The sequence below is a fragment of the Orycteropus afer genome, unplaced genomic scaffold, assembly GCF_000298275.1.
Source record: "Orycteropus afer afer isolate SDZICR_OR568_19922 unplaced genomic scaffold, OryAfe1.0 scaffold00175, whole genome shotgun sequence".
In the NCBI taxonomy this organism is placed as follows: domain Eukaryota; kingdom Metazoa; phylum Chordata; class Mammalia; order Tubulidentata; family Orycteropodidae; genus Orycteropus; species Orycteropus afer.
Window position 1 is genome coordinate 7,270,776 of NW_006921762.1, and position 14,012 is coordinate 7,284,787.

The following is a 14,012-nucleotide window of genomic DNA, read 5'->3' on the forward strand; positions in this document are numbered from 1 at the left end:
TGCATATCTCAGGTTGTTAATGATTCTTCCTCCAATCCTGATACCACGTTTTTCTTCATATAGTCCAGCTTCTCGGATTATTTGCTCAGCCCAAGTGGTTTTAGGACCTAAGAATTAACCTAAAAATCTGCCCTGCTATCCAGGGGCTACACAGAGGACTGTACTGGTGGCTGGTGAGTAAAAGAAGAAACAGTGAAGAAGGAGATGGGCTGAGCTGTGGACTTTTGCCTGTCTACAGGGTGCAGCCATTTTGAATGTTTAGAAGTGTTCGACCATTTTGGATATTTAAAGTGACAGTGTTCTCTCAGATTTCAGGGACCTAAGAATAGGCAGTGAGTAAGAATAGGCTCCACTTGCCTGGAACCACAGGACATTCCAGATGCCAGTGGCTGGAAAGGTGTGATATTCCCCTTGTTACTCTTATACCCCATACCCTCTCGGTGAAGGGAGGTGCACCCATCCCTCACTCCCACCAACCTTCTGGGCTGGCAGGAAATCCATCCCGGTTTGTGTGTTCTGACAGAGCCTGGGTGCCCTGCCCAGAATTTTTTTTCCTTTTTAGTTTGTTTATTTTTGTCTGTTTTTAAATTATTTCTATTCTTCTTCCTTTTTTTTTTCTGTCATTTTTATTATTATTCTTTATTCTTCTCTTCCCAGGTTCTAGTTTTAATTTTTTCTCTTCCCTGTTCCTGATTTCCAGTTTTTTTCTTGGGGCTAACCCCATTCCTTGTTTTTCTTTTTGCATTTTTCCCACTTTTTTTCTTAATTATTCTCCTGGTATGTGCCATTGAGTCAGACCCGACTCATAGTGACCCCTCCTTGGGTTTCCAAGGCAGTATCACTACAGAAGTAGATTGCCCAACCTTCCTTCCGAGGAGTGGCTGGTGGGTTTGAACCACCAGCCCTCTGGTTAGCAGTCAAATGCCTTAGGCACTATGCTACCAGAGCAAGCAGACAAAAAACCCACTGCATAAACACACACACACACACACACATACAAAAGAGAGAGAGAATAAGAAAGAAACTGAAATATCTGCAGAGGGGACAATTCTTCTTCTACTCTACCTCTTTTCTCTTATTGCCCCCTCTGCAGATACTACAGTTTCTCTTTTGTTTTCTCTTTATTTTTGGTGATTGTTCCTGTGTGTTTATGCAGTGTGTTTTTTGTCTGTTTGCTTTTATTTTTTTTTATGGTTTTTTGATCATTGTTTTTGTCTAACTGAGTGGGAGACAGCAACCTTGCCCATACAATGCAACCATACCTGCACCTCCTGCAGCTCCACTTACTGAGTGAGAGCCACCACTTCCTTCTCCACCAACTGGCCAATGATAAATGACCACCAAGAAGAACCTGGCTCACCCTTAACTGCTCTTCACAAATGGTTAACAGAGATCTAAATACAGCAACATCACAATGTCTTGGAGACAACATCATAGTCCACAGAAAGAAGCAAGATAAAGTGGTAGAAACAAGCGAGCAGGATACAGACCAAGAACATATCCCCAAGGAAGAAGCAGCATTGGAACTCCCTGATAAGGAATTCAAAAGAATTATACTTAGGTATCTTCACAGGATTGAGAGACAAATCAAGGAAAACACTGACAAAATTAAGGAAAACACAGACAAAACCCTAGAACAATTTCGGAAAAAAATACAAGAACAAAATGAAAAATTAGAAATGATACAAAATCTACACACAGAAATGCAGAAGAGAAATACTAAATTTTCAGAAATAGATAACACATTGAAAGGGCAAAGGAGTAGAATTGACTCAATGGAAGACAGAATTAATGAGATTGAAGACAAATACCTGAATACTTCATTGGAAAAGAATCAATCAGAAAAAAAGATCAAAACAAAATGAAGAAAGTCTAAGGATCATGTGGGATACCATCAAAAGAAATAACCTACATGTAATTGGAATTCCAGAACAGGAAGAGAAAAAGAAAACCATTGAGAAAGTTGTCCAAGATTTGTTGGAAGAGCACTTCCCTGATATAATGAAAGATGAGAACATATCCATTCAAGAAATCCAATGAACCCCAAACAGGATAGACCCCAAAAGGAAATCACCAAGACATATTATCATCACACTCACCAAAACTAAAGACAAAGAAAGAATTCTGAAAGCAGCATGGGAAAAATGAAAAGTTACCTACAAAACCAAAAAAACCAAACTCACTGCTGTCAAGTTGGATCCAACTCATAGCAACCCCTCCTTGGGTTTCTGAGGCAGTATCATTATAGAAGTAGATTGCCCAATCTTCCTTCCAAGGAGTGGCTGGTGGGTTTGAACTGCCAGCCTTCTGGTTAGCAGTCAAATGCCATAGGCATTACACCACCAGAGCTCCCAGTTACCTACAAAGGACAACCAATAAGAATAAGCTCTGATTTCTTAGCAGAAACCATGCAAGTGAGAAGGCAATGGGACAGTATATATAAAATGCTAAAGGAGAAAAATTTCCAACCAGGGATTATATACCCAGCAAAATTGTCCCTCAAATATGATGGTGAAATTAGGAGATTTCCAGATAGGCAGAAATTAAGGGAATTTGTTAAGATCGCACCAACATTACAAGAGATACTACAGGGAGTCCTCTTGCTTGAACAATTTCTCTTAGAAAGATCAGCACGAGGCTAGTCCCCATGAGACGGAGGTCAAGAATGTCCCAAATGTACAAACTACCATACCACTCCATCATTTCAGACATTAATCCCTCCTCCTCCTCCTCCCAGTAATTTCCCCAGTCTTAGGGTTCTGAATTTTGCTGTAATGCCTCACAGGACTCACAAACACCCAAGGGTTTGTTTCACGTAGTAGTGGTGGAGGCTGACAGGCTGGCGAGTCCCGGGTCTGTGAGTAGGAGTGGTGGAGGCTGGCAGGCTGGCGAGTCCCGGGTCCGTGAGTAGGAGTGGTGGAGGCTGGCAGGCTGGAGAGTCCTGGGTCCGTGAGTAGGTCTGGCGAATTCTCCCAACTCTCGGGGTTTGATGAACCCCGATCAGTAGATCAGACGGTGGCTATTGTCCCAAGTCTAGGGGTGAGACAAGGATGATCCAAGAAACAGAAACTGGAGCAAGAGGAGGAGCGAATCTTCCCAGGAGATCCACCAGCAATGCTCCAGCCCAATCTATCAGTTATAACTGCCAAGGTCTGAATTCCAACTGCCAGTCATTATAGGGTTCCTCAGGAACTTGACTTCCACCAGCAATGCTCCAGCCCAATCTATCAGTTATAACTGCCAAGGTCTAAATTCCAACTGCCAGTCATTATAGGGAATGACTACTACCAGCTGCCCAGCTAAGTTGATACATGAACTTAACTATCACACCACCTCAAACAGGCATAGATAATGGGATTTACAAAACACCACAGAATGGAGGGCAATGGCTAGAAGGACCACATCAAGCAATTCACTGCACCTCTGAACAGAGAACTAATAATAGCAAACAACAACCAACCATTAATACACAAGATGACATAATCCAGAAACCTACACAACTATGGAAGTATCCAAAGTAAAATAAGCTTACGAGATTATAAACAGGGAGTCAGAGACATCAATTGGCAAATGAGGACAACTACAAACCAAAAAGAAGGAAAAAATTGTGTCGTTACAGAACTTCTAAATGGTGAGAAGTCAAGAGATCTGTAAGATAGAATGGACCATTCTAAACTCTGGGAGAAAAGTATAAATCACAGAGTAACCTCAAAGAAAAGTGATAAACCTTCACATCATAATGAAAAAGAGGACAAGTACAAATATTTAGCAAATACTAAAACAATAGCAACAAAGAAAATGATAACATGATTCATAAACATAATGAGCTTAGCACAGAAAATTATATGGAACAAAGAAACCAGGAACACCATGAAAAAACACATAACAAAATGATGGCAACCAATTCATACTTGTCGATAATTACACTGAATGTCAGTGGATTAAATGCACCACTCAAGCGATGGAGAGTTGCACACTGGATAAGAAAACATAATCCTTCAATATAAAGAATAATGTAGAATCAGCAAAACACTGCATAACATGGATGAACTTGGAGGACATTATGCTGAGTGAAATAAGTCAATCACAGAAGGACAAATACTGTATTAGTCCACTACTGTAAAAAGTCAAGGAAAGGTTTATCTATGGAAGGAAATTTTCTTTATTGGTAACCAGGGGTGGGAGGGGAGGGGAGGGAACACAGTTAGACAGGTAGAGATAAGTATTGATTTGGGTGAAGAGAAGGGCAGTGAACTAAATGTGAGTGGACACAGTGGTATCAAGGAAAAGGAAGACATACAGAGTGCATGGGAGGTACATACAACAAAGATGAGCCATTTTGCACATACAGTACTGTGTTGTCAGTGATGGTAAACATTGATCTACGGGTGGATAGAAGGGTGGACAGGCTGAACGATTAGGTATGTCTATACAGGGGGGAGTGTGCCCAAGACCATGTATAGGGTTGGCAGACAATGTTTCTACAAGTGTATACATATGTTCTGTAAGAATTCCCAGGTATATAGTAGAGCTAACAAAGGACAAGGTTGTTGTCACTTCTTGGCCACAGGCAGCTACCCACAGGGAGTAAGTAGTTGGACCTGTGGGCTTGGGACCATAGTCACAGAGGACATCAAACTCAATTGGCATAATATACTACCCAAAACATTGTTCCACATCCTACTTTGGCGAGTAGCGACTGGGATCTTAGAAGCTTTCAAGAGACCATCTAGGTGCAATGATAGGTCTCTCCTTGTCCAGAGCAGAGAAGAATGAGGCAAACCAAAGATACATGGAGACAATTAGTCCAAGTGACTGGTACACCATGTGATCCTCAGCCTATACGGCTATGAGACCAGAAGAACCAGATGGTGCCTGGCTACCACTGTCAACCACTCCGAGGGACATTTACGTAGGAGATCCTGGATAGAGTGGGAGAATAATATGGAACAAAACTCAAAATCATTAAAAAAAAAATAAAAGGGACCAGGTTTGCCAGTCTGATAGAGCCTGATGGAACCACTGAGACTGTGGCCCGTAGCTCCCCTTTAGGTCTGGAATTGAAACCCCTCCTGTGGCTTCCACCCAAACAAAAGACAAGCATATGAGCTGAACATTTATATTAGGTAGATACACTTCTTGGACAGATCAATCATGGGAGAATAGAAAGGCTCTGTATGCACAGGGACATAGCTCAGGGGTCAGGAGTGCATGGAGGGAAGGACAGGAAGAGATAACTGTGGGGAGGAAGTGAGAGGAGAGCTGTTGATTGTGGGAAATTGTAGTCAATGTCATGAGACAAAGTGTATGTGAACTTCTGTATAGAAAGTGAATTTGCTCTGTAAACTTTCACCCAAATCAGAATAAAAATAAAAAAGTCCTTTAAATTTTCTAGGTGCCCATCAAGAGAAGAATGGATAACCATACTGTGGTACACACACACAATATTATGCAACACTAAAGAATAATGTAGAATCTGCAAAACACTGCATAACATGGAGGAACTTGGAAGACATGCTGAGTCAAATAAGTCAATCACAAAAGGACAAATATTGTATTAGTTCATTATTTAAAAAATCAAGGAAAGGTTTCTATATGGAAGGAAACTCTCTGTTGGTTATTAGGGGTGGGAGGGGTGGGGAAGGAACACTGCAAAAATAAATAAACAAACAAACAAACTTCTTAGCATTTTAAAAAAAAGTTCTTTTCAGTTTTTTGAAGTTTTGAAACTTTACTTACTGAATTACTTTTTGGGGCACGTATGAGTATTAGAAGAGTAGTAGCTTTACTATGATTTAGTAATCTGTATTATGACTAACATTATCTCCCGTACCTAAATTAGCCTTTAGCTTTTCAAAGCGGTTTGGACCTCAAAAGATGGCGATTTGCTAATTGTATATATATTAAAAAGAATGTGGTAATGGAGTCAAAACAGTCCCAAAAGAAAATGTCTGAATCTCCTTTTTGTTGATAGCCCTGGTTCCGGAGGTACATGGATGATTACCCTGGTGACTATTTTGAAGGACAAAATATTCCTGTATATGTGTAATTTATGGCTTGTTTCTTAACAATCTCTCAAATTTCCTTATACTCTCACTTCTTTTCTTAAAAACAGGTCATTCCTGATTCAAATTTCCTGTAATTTGATCACAAAAATCAAAGCCTTTTTTTTTTTGTTTTCTTCATTAGAGCTCTATAGTTTTGAGCCTTATGTGATCACATTTGAATTAGGCATGATACAACTTAAATAAGAAGAGCAGTAATGTTTATATTCATAAGTATATAATAATATCTAACACCTACATAGTGCTTTATACTCTGAAAGGAGTAATTTTGTATATTTTATTTCTGAGGGTGAACATAAAGTTGTTTATAATCATGAGGAAGTATTTCCAATTACAAGTCAATGACTTTTCTTCTAGAAGAACTTGGAATAGTAGGCATGGTCCCAGGTAGAAATGACTCACCAGGAAAGGACTCCAAAGGTAAACGAGGATTCAGGAAATGTCCAGTGCAAACCATGACAGCATCAAAGACAGCTCTGTCCTGCTTGCCTTCTGTCTCTGTGATGACATCCCACTGGCCACTTACACAGAAGTCTGGACGTTTTGTTACACTGCATACAGTGGTCTGAAAGCAAAAGAGAAGCACTTGCTTCCTACCCATACTTTGGGATCTTATACAATATTAGTATGTTAGCCATGTTTGTTATTTTAAGTACACCAAGCCCCTTGATAGGAGGTCTATAAATATTGGTTTATCTTTTCAGAGAAGTTAAATAACTTTTACAAGTTCTCAAAGGTGGTAATGCAGATTAGAAGCTAAGATATCTGATTCTTTTGATTGGAAAGAAGACACAGTTTTTATTCCTGGTGAGAAGGAGATGAGATACAATATCTAATGCATTGGAAAAATGTAGGAAAGTGAGTTTTGAACCATTATAATTTCTGTAGTTAAGACTTCTAGTCATTTCTTTACAATGGGTTTTATCAACAAAGTTATTATCTACTTATTTCTCAAAAAAAAAAAAAAAAAAAATTCTACATTTTATCCTTCATAAGAGTGTTGGTATTTAAAGAATTAGGTTAATTCAGTATTTAAATGATGTATTTGAGTAAAACAGGAGCAGAAGGAGAAGTGAAGAGTCTTTAATATCTGTCTTATTCATATAGAGATACAATCAGGACAAAAATTACTTAACCATCCTATTTCTATTATGTGTTTGCTTAAGGCAGCCTCCATTCATTAACCTTCTGCAACCCAAGGTGTCTTACCTTAAACTGAATATATTTCAGAAGGTCAAAATGCTCAGCAAATTCTTGGAGATAGTTCCAAAATTTTGCTTGATTCATGAAATTGGGATAATCTTCATGGAAGGGGAAGTCACTGTAACATGACATTTCCTTGCAGACATTTGTCACTAATGACCTGTAGACCCTGGTCATCCCATCATTAGATGTTTCCTGTGGTGAAGGCATAGTTAGCTTAATGAGGTGGGGGAGATAGGAGGAAGAGAACAGAGAACCTTGTGGCTCATGCCAGCCCAGCTGAAAGGGGTTCACAAACTTTTACTAGTGCCTGCCTGTGGGTATTATATTTAACCTGTACTTTAGTTTTTGTTTAACTTAATATTATTTTCCAAAATTAATCTGTGTTATCTTGGAATACAGAAGGAAATCAAACCAACCATGGATCAAATAGCAGAAGGTACACAAACTATACCCATTGACATTTGGTGGCTTGATGTATATCACAGTGCATCAGAAAAATATATATTTTTCCTAGTACACTACAATCTTAAGGTTGTGACCACTCCCACTTATGCACATTTGCTTGTTCTATTTTTCCACTATCAAAAATCTATGCAAATGGCATCTCCTCTGTGAAGCTTTCTTTCATTCTACAAGTTACATTCTGTCTCCCCTTCTCTAACTCCCTCTGAAGGTTTCTCTTCCCTTCTACTGAAGCTTTTAGTATTTGGTCCTGCCTAGCAGATTCCTACTGAAGATCCTTCTACTCCCAGTAACCAGAACCAATCCTGGCTAGAGGCAGCTGGTATTAAACCACTTCCATCCCTACTTTCTGATGTTCAAGTCACCCTACTGCTGGCTTTACCCTGATCTGTGCCCCCACCCCCAACCCCTAACCCCCGTAATATACCATAGTTCTAACAAGAATTGGGCAGTGCCTGGGTTCTTCTTATTCTGATAATGTGAAAGCTATCCCTTAAACCTTTCAAAGTCTGGAGTTCTGCCTCATCCTTACCAGCTCTCATCCCAAATACCTGAACAATGCCTAGTGGCAGGAGCTCCATTTCCTGATACCAACTTCCATTCTCCCTAGAGTGTCATCTACTCTCTATTCACCAAAGCTGTTCAGGTTACCCAATGTTACATTCTGTTGCTTTGTCTAGAAGGCCCATAATCTGTAACTCACTAGAAAATTTCATTTGTCTACCAGATTTAACTCTTTCTTCCTTTCTCCCAACTGTTCCTGATTATGCCTCGACAATTTTCAAGATTCATCTCTTAGTAGACTAGTTCCTGCACAGTGCTTGGCACCATGCCATGTCTATGTATTGTTGCAGTGAGCAATTTACTTGTTCCTTTACTTGATCATCAAGTTAGGCTAAAGCTACCATGCCTGAGCAGGGACAAAGCAAACTGTCAGATTATAGTTGATAGAGAGGGAAAGTGTGAACCACGCACAGTAAATTTCCACAGTCCCCCGATGTCATTACTCCTCTCAAAGCAGGTGGGCTCCAGGTCTTCATCCAAGCAGCATTTGATGGAGGAGAGGCCACTCACACCAGCCCCAATTATTGCAACTCGCTTGGCCATAGTATACTCTGTTAGAAGGTCAAATAGAGCTTTTTTATACAACAGGAGTAGAAGGGAGAATTGTCACAGGACTCAACTTTTATAGAGATATTTATACCTTCCTTTTATCTTTTAGTAAGGTGCTCTGGTAGCACAGTGCCTAAGGCATCTGACTGCTAAACAGAAGGCTGGTGATTCAAATCCACCAGCCACTCTGCATGAGCAAGACTGGGCAATCTACTTCCATAAAGATTTACTGCCTCGGAAACCCAATGGGGGTGGCTATGAGTCAGAATCGACTCGACAGCAGTGGGTTTTCTTTTTTCTTTTAATCTTTTAGTGGAGGCAGAATTGGTTAAAAATGCAGGCTGTGAAATCAGGTTTAGTTTAAATTCTGGTTTTACCACATATCTTAGTTATTTAGTGCTGTGGCAACAGAAATGCCACAAGTGGCTGGCTTCAACAAACAAAAACTTATTCTCTCACAGTTTGTTGTTGTTGTTGTTGTTATGTGCCGTCGAGTCGGCCCCGACTCATAGTGACCCCTCCTTGGGTTTCCGAGGCAGTATCACTACAGAAGTAGGATTGCCCAACTTCCTTCCGAGGAGTGGCTGGTGGGTTTGAACCGCCAGCCTTCTGGTTAGCAGTCAAGTGCTTTAGCCACTATGCTACCAGAGCTCCCCTCTCACAGTTTAGGAGGCTAAAACTCCAAATTCAGGGTTAGCTGTTGGGGAAGTCTTTCTTTCTCTCTTGTTCTGGAAGATCTTTGTCTCCTTTCAACAACATCTGTGGGTCCATTCCCCCTTGGAGATCTCCATGGCTCTTGGCATACGTCTTCTTGTGGGTTTAGGAGGTATTCAGCATAGGGACCCTGGATCCAAAGGACACACTCTACTCTTCTTTCTTGATGGTAGTCAGATCGCTCCATATCTGCTGGCTTCTCTCTCCTTTTATCTCTTGTAAGATAAAAGGTGATGTAGGCCACACTCCAGGGTAACTTTCCTTACATTGGATCAGGGCTGTGACCTGATTAGGGGTGTTACATCTTACTCTAACCCCCTTACAACAGATTAGCTGATTACATCAGATCACATTATGGGGGTGATTACATCATTATATAAGTGCCAAACTACTGAGAATCATGGCCCAGCCATGTTAACACATATTTGGGGACCCAATTCAATCTATGACACCACTTATTAACTGTGTGACCTTGGAATAACTGTTAGTTCTCTCTGTGACTCACTTTTTACATCAGTAAGATGAAGATTATGATGACAATAATAATGCCTATTTAAAAGATTTGTTATAAAGATTAAATAACTGATTATGATATAAGACTTAGAAGGGTACCTGCTACATAGTAAGTGCTTAATTAAATTTAGCTCTTATTATTAGCTAGTTTATTTAGGGCCTTGGTCCCCTTAAAACTCTAGATCCTCTCAGAATTAAAAAGTCTCCTTGCTATCATCTAGTCCTCCTGAATCCTGGGAATCACAGCAAAAAGCATCTAGATATGAAGTATATAGAGGACTGAAGAATGACTCTCATGGGTCATGCTCTGACACTCAACAAGGATATTACATGAATTGAAGGGAGTCTTGACCTTGCAGACACAAGACCTGCTGACCATAATATAGAACACAGTACCCAAGGCAAGTCATATGGGACATTCTGGAGTTCAAGATGAGGTCAAATAGAAATGGGGATGTCCATATTAATAGACTGGAGGAAGTATGTCTTATGGGGATCTATAGCCAGTTTTTCTTGATTTCATAATTCTGTCTTCCACGAACCTCAACATAGCTTTTGTTTTGATCAAATGGGCTAACCAGTCAGTTAATTCTAGCAAATCAGGTTAAGGTCATGCTCTGAGGCCCATGACCTGCCAAGTAGACTCAGTTGCAAATGTTGCTTTTTCTTAAAACCCCTTTCACGAGTCCAGAAAACACACAGTAGTTGAGACCTGAGGGGGGGGGGATATATGAATATGATATTTAACTGATTTTATCTTCCTTTGAAGACATGGCAGTTTTTGAGATTTTTCTATATAACCTTATGTGATTTTTGTATCACATTGTTATTTGTCTTGGGTAACCAAGAGGGCAAATATTCATGCCAGTAAATGGGAAAACATGTATCATCATTTGACACAACTTAAGGCCACACTTCTAATAAGAGACAGAGTATGGATTTGAACCAAGTCTCTGGCTCTGAAGTCTGGGTGCTTATATCTCATTTGTCTGAGAAACTGAGGTGCCCTGTGTTTCTCACCACTAAGCCTTACTGGGGCTCAGGGTTTGTTGCAGCATTTCTGGAATTGGCTTGGGAGAGTTTGTCCCCATGATTTTATAATTTGCCTCTTGAGCAGGTTAGAACTTCTGGGCATGGCAACAAAGTAGATTTACTGACTTTACAGGGGTTGGGAGAAAGACTTCTGAGCCTTCTGACTCTATTGATTCCCCTGACTCTTGAAACAATGAGCAGATGGATTTCTGAGGGCTGTTTCCAAATCTTATTTGTCATCTTGCCCTTTGTAAGCCTGAGAGTTCCTTACCTGGTTTTTTAAACTGTCACAAAATTTACACCTCTTCCCCTTGGGCTCTGTGGTAGTTAAGTTGTGTGTCAACATGACTGGGCAGCTGGATGTGGTTATTCCCCATGATGAGATTGGTAATCAACTCCATGGTGGAATCTACTGAAGCAGCTGAGTAGCTGTCTTAGGGATGTGATCTGCTTCCCATTTATAAGAAGATGTTTTGAGGAAAGTCTCTGCACCTTTTTGGGATGCTTGGATCCTGCATGTAGCCAAGTCTTCATTCAGCAGCCTGCCATGTTCCCTGCTGATTGTGGGACTGTTTCTGGACTAGAAGTAGGGGCCTATCATGTTGTTTGGTAATCTTGGGACTATGTCATTTTATTTGTTGACCTTGGGTTTGTCAGCCTCAGCAGTCAGAAGCTGCCTGAGCTGAAAGATGCCTCCAGCTCCACTGGGGTGTGAGCAAAAGGCAGAGCTGAAATCCAAAGTCAAGGGACTTTCACCCAGGCCCTAGAGCTGGCACTTTGAAATCAGACTTCTAGCCTCCTAAACTGCAAGAGAATGAATCCCTGTTTGTTCTAGCCATCCCATTTATGGGATTTTTCTGTTAGAGCTGCACTAGAGAACCAAAACAGACTCTAAGTTTTTTTGAGTCTCTCTTTATTTGGGATAGAGAGGTGGGCTGCAGTGCTAATGGACTTTGGAGGCAGCAGAACTGGTTTGAAATCTGTCTCTGCTGCTGACTAGCCATGTGACCCAAGCACCCTAAAATAAGAAAAATACCAATGTTGAAGAAGTGAGTTTAAATAATGTGGTATTACATAAAAGTGCCTAGCAGAAATTCACTCATTGTTTCGTGTACCTTTCTAGATGTCTTTTCTTTTTCCCTCTTCTCCCTAGAAAGGACAGCTTGCACAGATAAAATATGTAGTTAAGTCTGGAAACACACCTGTGGCTTTCTTCAGGTTGAAGAGTATGAGGTCTAGACAGCTTCTAACCAGATGTAAATGACATTCACCAATAAGAATCCTTCAATTTCCAGGTTGCTAGGTAGAGGTCTGGAGTTCGTAGATCTTGGCTGTGCTTTATCTTTGCAAAAATAACTCAAAAGAAATGATTGCTAATTGAATTAGAAAAGTTAAAAATGTTCAGACTTATAGACTAGCAGCACTTTAATTCATTAATTCAACAGAGGAATCCTGGGTACCTCTAAGTGCAAGTACTGAGCCAAGTGTGGGGGATCTCTAACTATGGATTAAAATCCAGTGAATATTTAACTAAGGAAAAGGAAGACTCAGAGAGTTGCACAATAGTTACAGACAACAAAGGTAAACACTATTACATACACAATACTGCATTATCAGTAGTAACAAACACTAATCTATGAGAGGATACATAGATACATAGACAAGTTGATTAGTAGGGGAACACTCATGACCATATACAGGTTTGGCAGATGATATTTCTACATATACTTTTGTGTGTGCCATAAAAATGCCCATATATATTATAGAGCTAATAGGGGGCAAATAATCAATAACTTCTTAGCCACAACTGAAAAACTTGAGGGAGTGAGTCCCTGGGCCTGCGAGCTCATGACCATAGTCTTAGGGGACATCAAGCTTAATTGGCATAACATAATACACAAAAATATTGTTCTATATCCTACTTTGGTGACTAGTGACTGGGGTCTTAAAAGCTTGCAAGCAGCCATCTAAGTTGCAATTATTGGCCTCTCCTTGTCAGGAGCAAAGAAGAGTGAAGAAAATCAATGATTCATGGACACAGTTATTTCAAGGGACTAGTGGACCATGAGAACCTCAGCCTATATGACCCTGAGGCCAAAAGAACTAGATGGTGCCTGGCTACCACTACCAACCACTCTGAAAGGGATCAAAATTAGAAATCCTGGATAGAGCAGGAGAAAAATGTGGAACAAAACTCAAATTCATAGAAGAGACCAGGCTTACTGGTCTCATAGAGACTAGTGAAATCCCTGAGACTTTGGCCTCTTGTCACCCTTCAGGCCTGGACCTACAATCACTCCCATGGCTCAACTTTCAGCCAAACAATAGACAGACCTATGAGGTGAACAATAACACCATAAGGTAAGCACTCCTTTGATCAATCAACCATAAGAGATCAAAAGGGCAGCATTTGCCCAGGGATAAAGCTCAGAAGGCAGAAATACATAGGCAAGAAGGACAAAGGGAAATGGTAACCACAGGGAGGAGGTGAGACAAGAGCTGTTGTATTTATGTGGATTGTTGTCAATATCATGAAACAAAATGTGTATAACTGTTAAAAGGAAAACTAATTAGTTCTGCAAACTTTCATTGAAATCACAATAAAATAACAAAAAGATCCAGTGACTAAATAATAGTAATGAAGTCTTACAAAGAAAAATGACTTAGTGACTGTCTTCAAGGAGGTGCCATTATATGGAGAGAACAGACATCTCTGCCCTACCATATGTTAAATCCAGTGATAGGAGCATACTCTGGGTGCAAATGCTTGCAGACTCCCTTGGGTTATTTGATCCTGCCTGGAGATCTAGTTAGAGGCACAAAAGTGGGCTATGTGGTAAAAAGGTTTCTGGGCAAAAGCACCTTGCCTTTTAGAGATTGTGCAAGCAGCAGAAACAAATTGAGAAT

General features: G+C 40.3%; 1 protein-coding gene across 1 annotated transcript in view; it reads right to left on the minus strand.

The window, feature by feature from the left end:
- FMO4 (flavin containing dimethylaniline monoxygenase 4) overlaps positions 1-12,317 on the minus strand; it is a 29,907-nt gene extending 17,590 nt beyond the window's left edge. The window contains 4 exon segments of the mRNA XM_007947127.2: positions 6,468-6,630; positions 7,275-7,463; positions 8,709-8,848; positions 12,308-12,317. Coding sequence (XP_007945318.2) covers positions 6,468-6,630; positions 7,275-7,463; positions 8,709-8,840 — 484 coding nt within the window. The 5' untranslated portion in view covers positions 8,841-8,848; positions 12,308-12,317.
- Between the last annotated feature and the right edge of the window lie 1,695 nt (positions 12,318-14,012).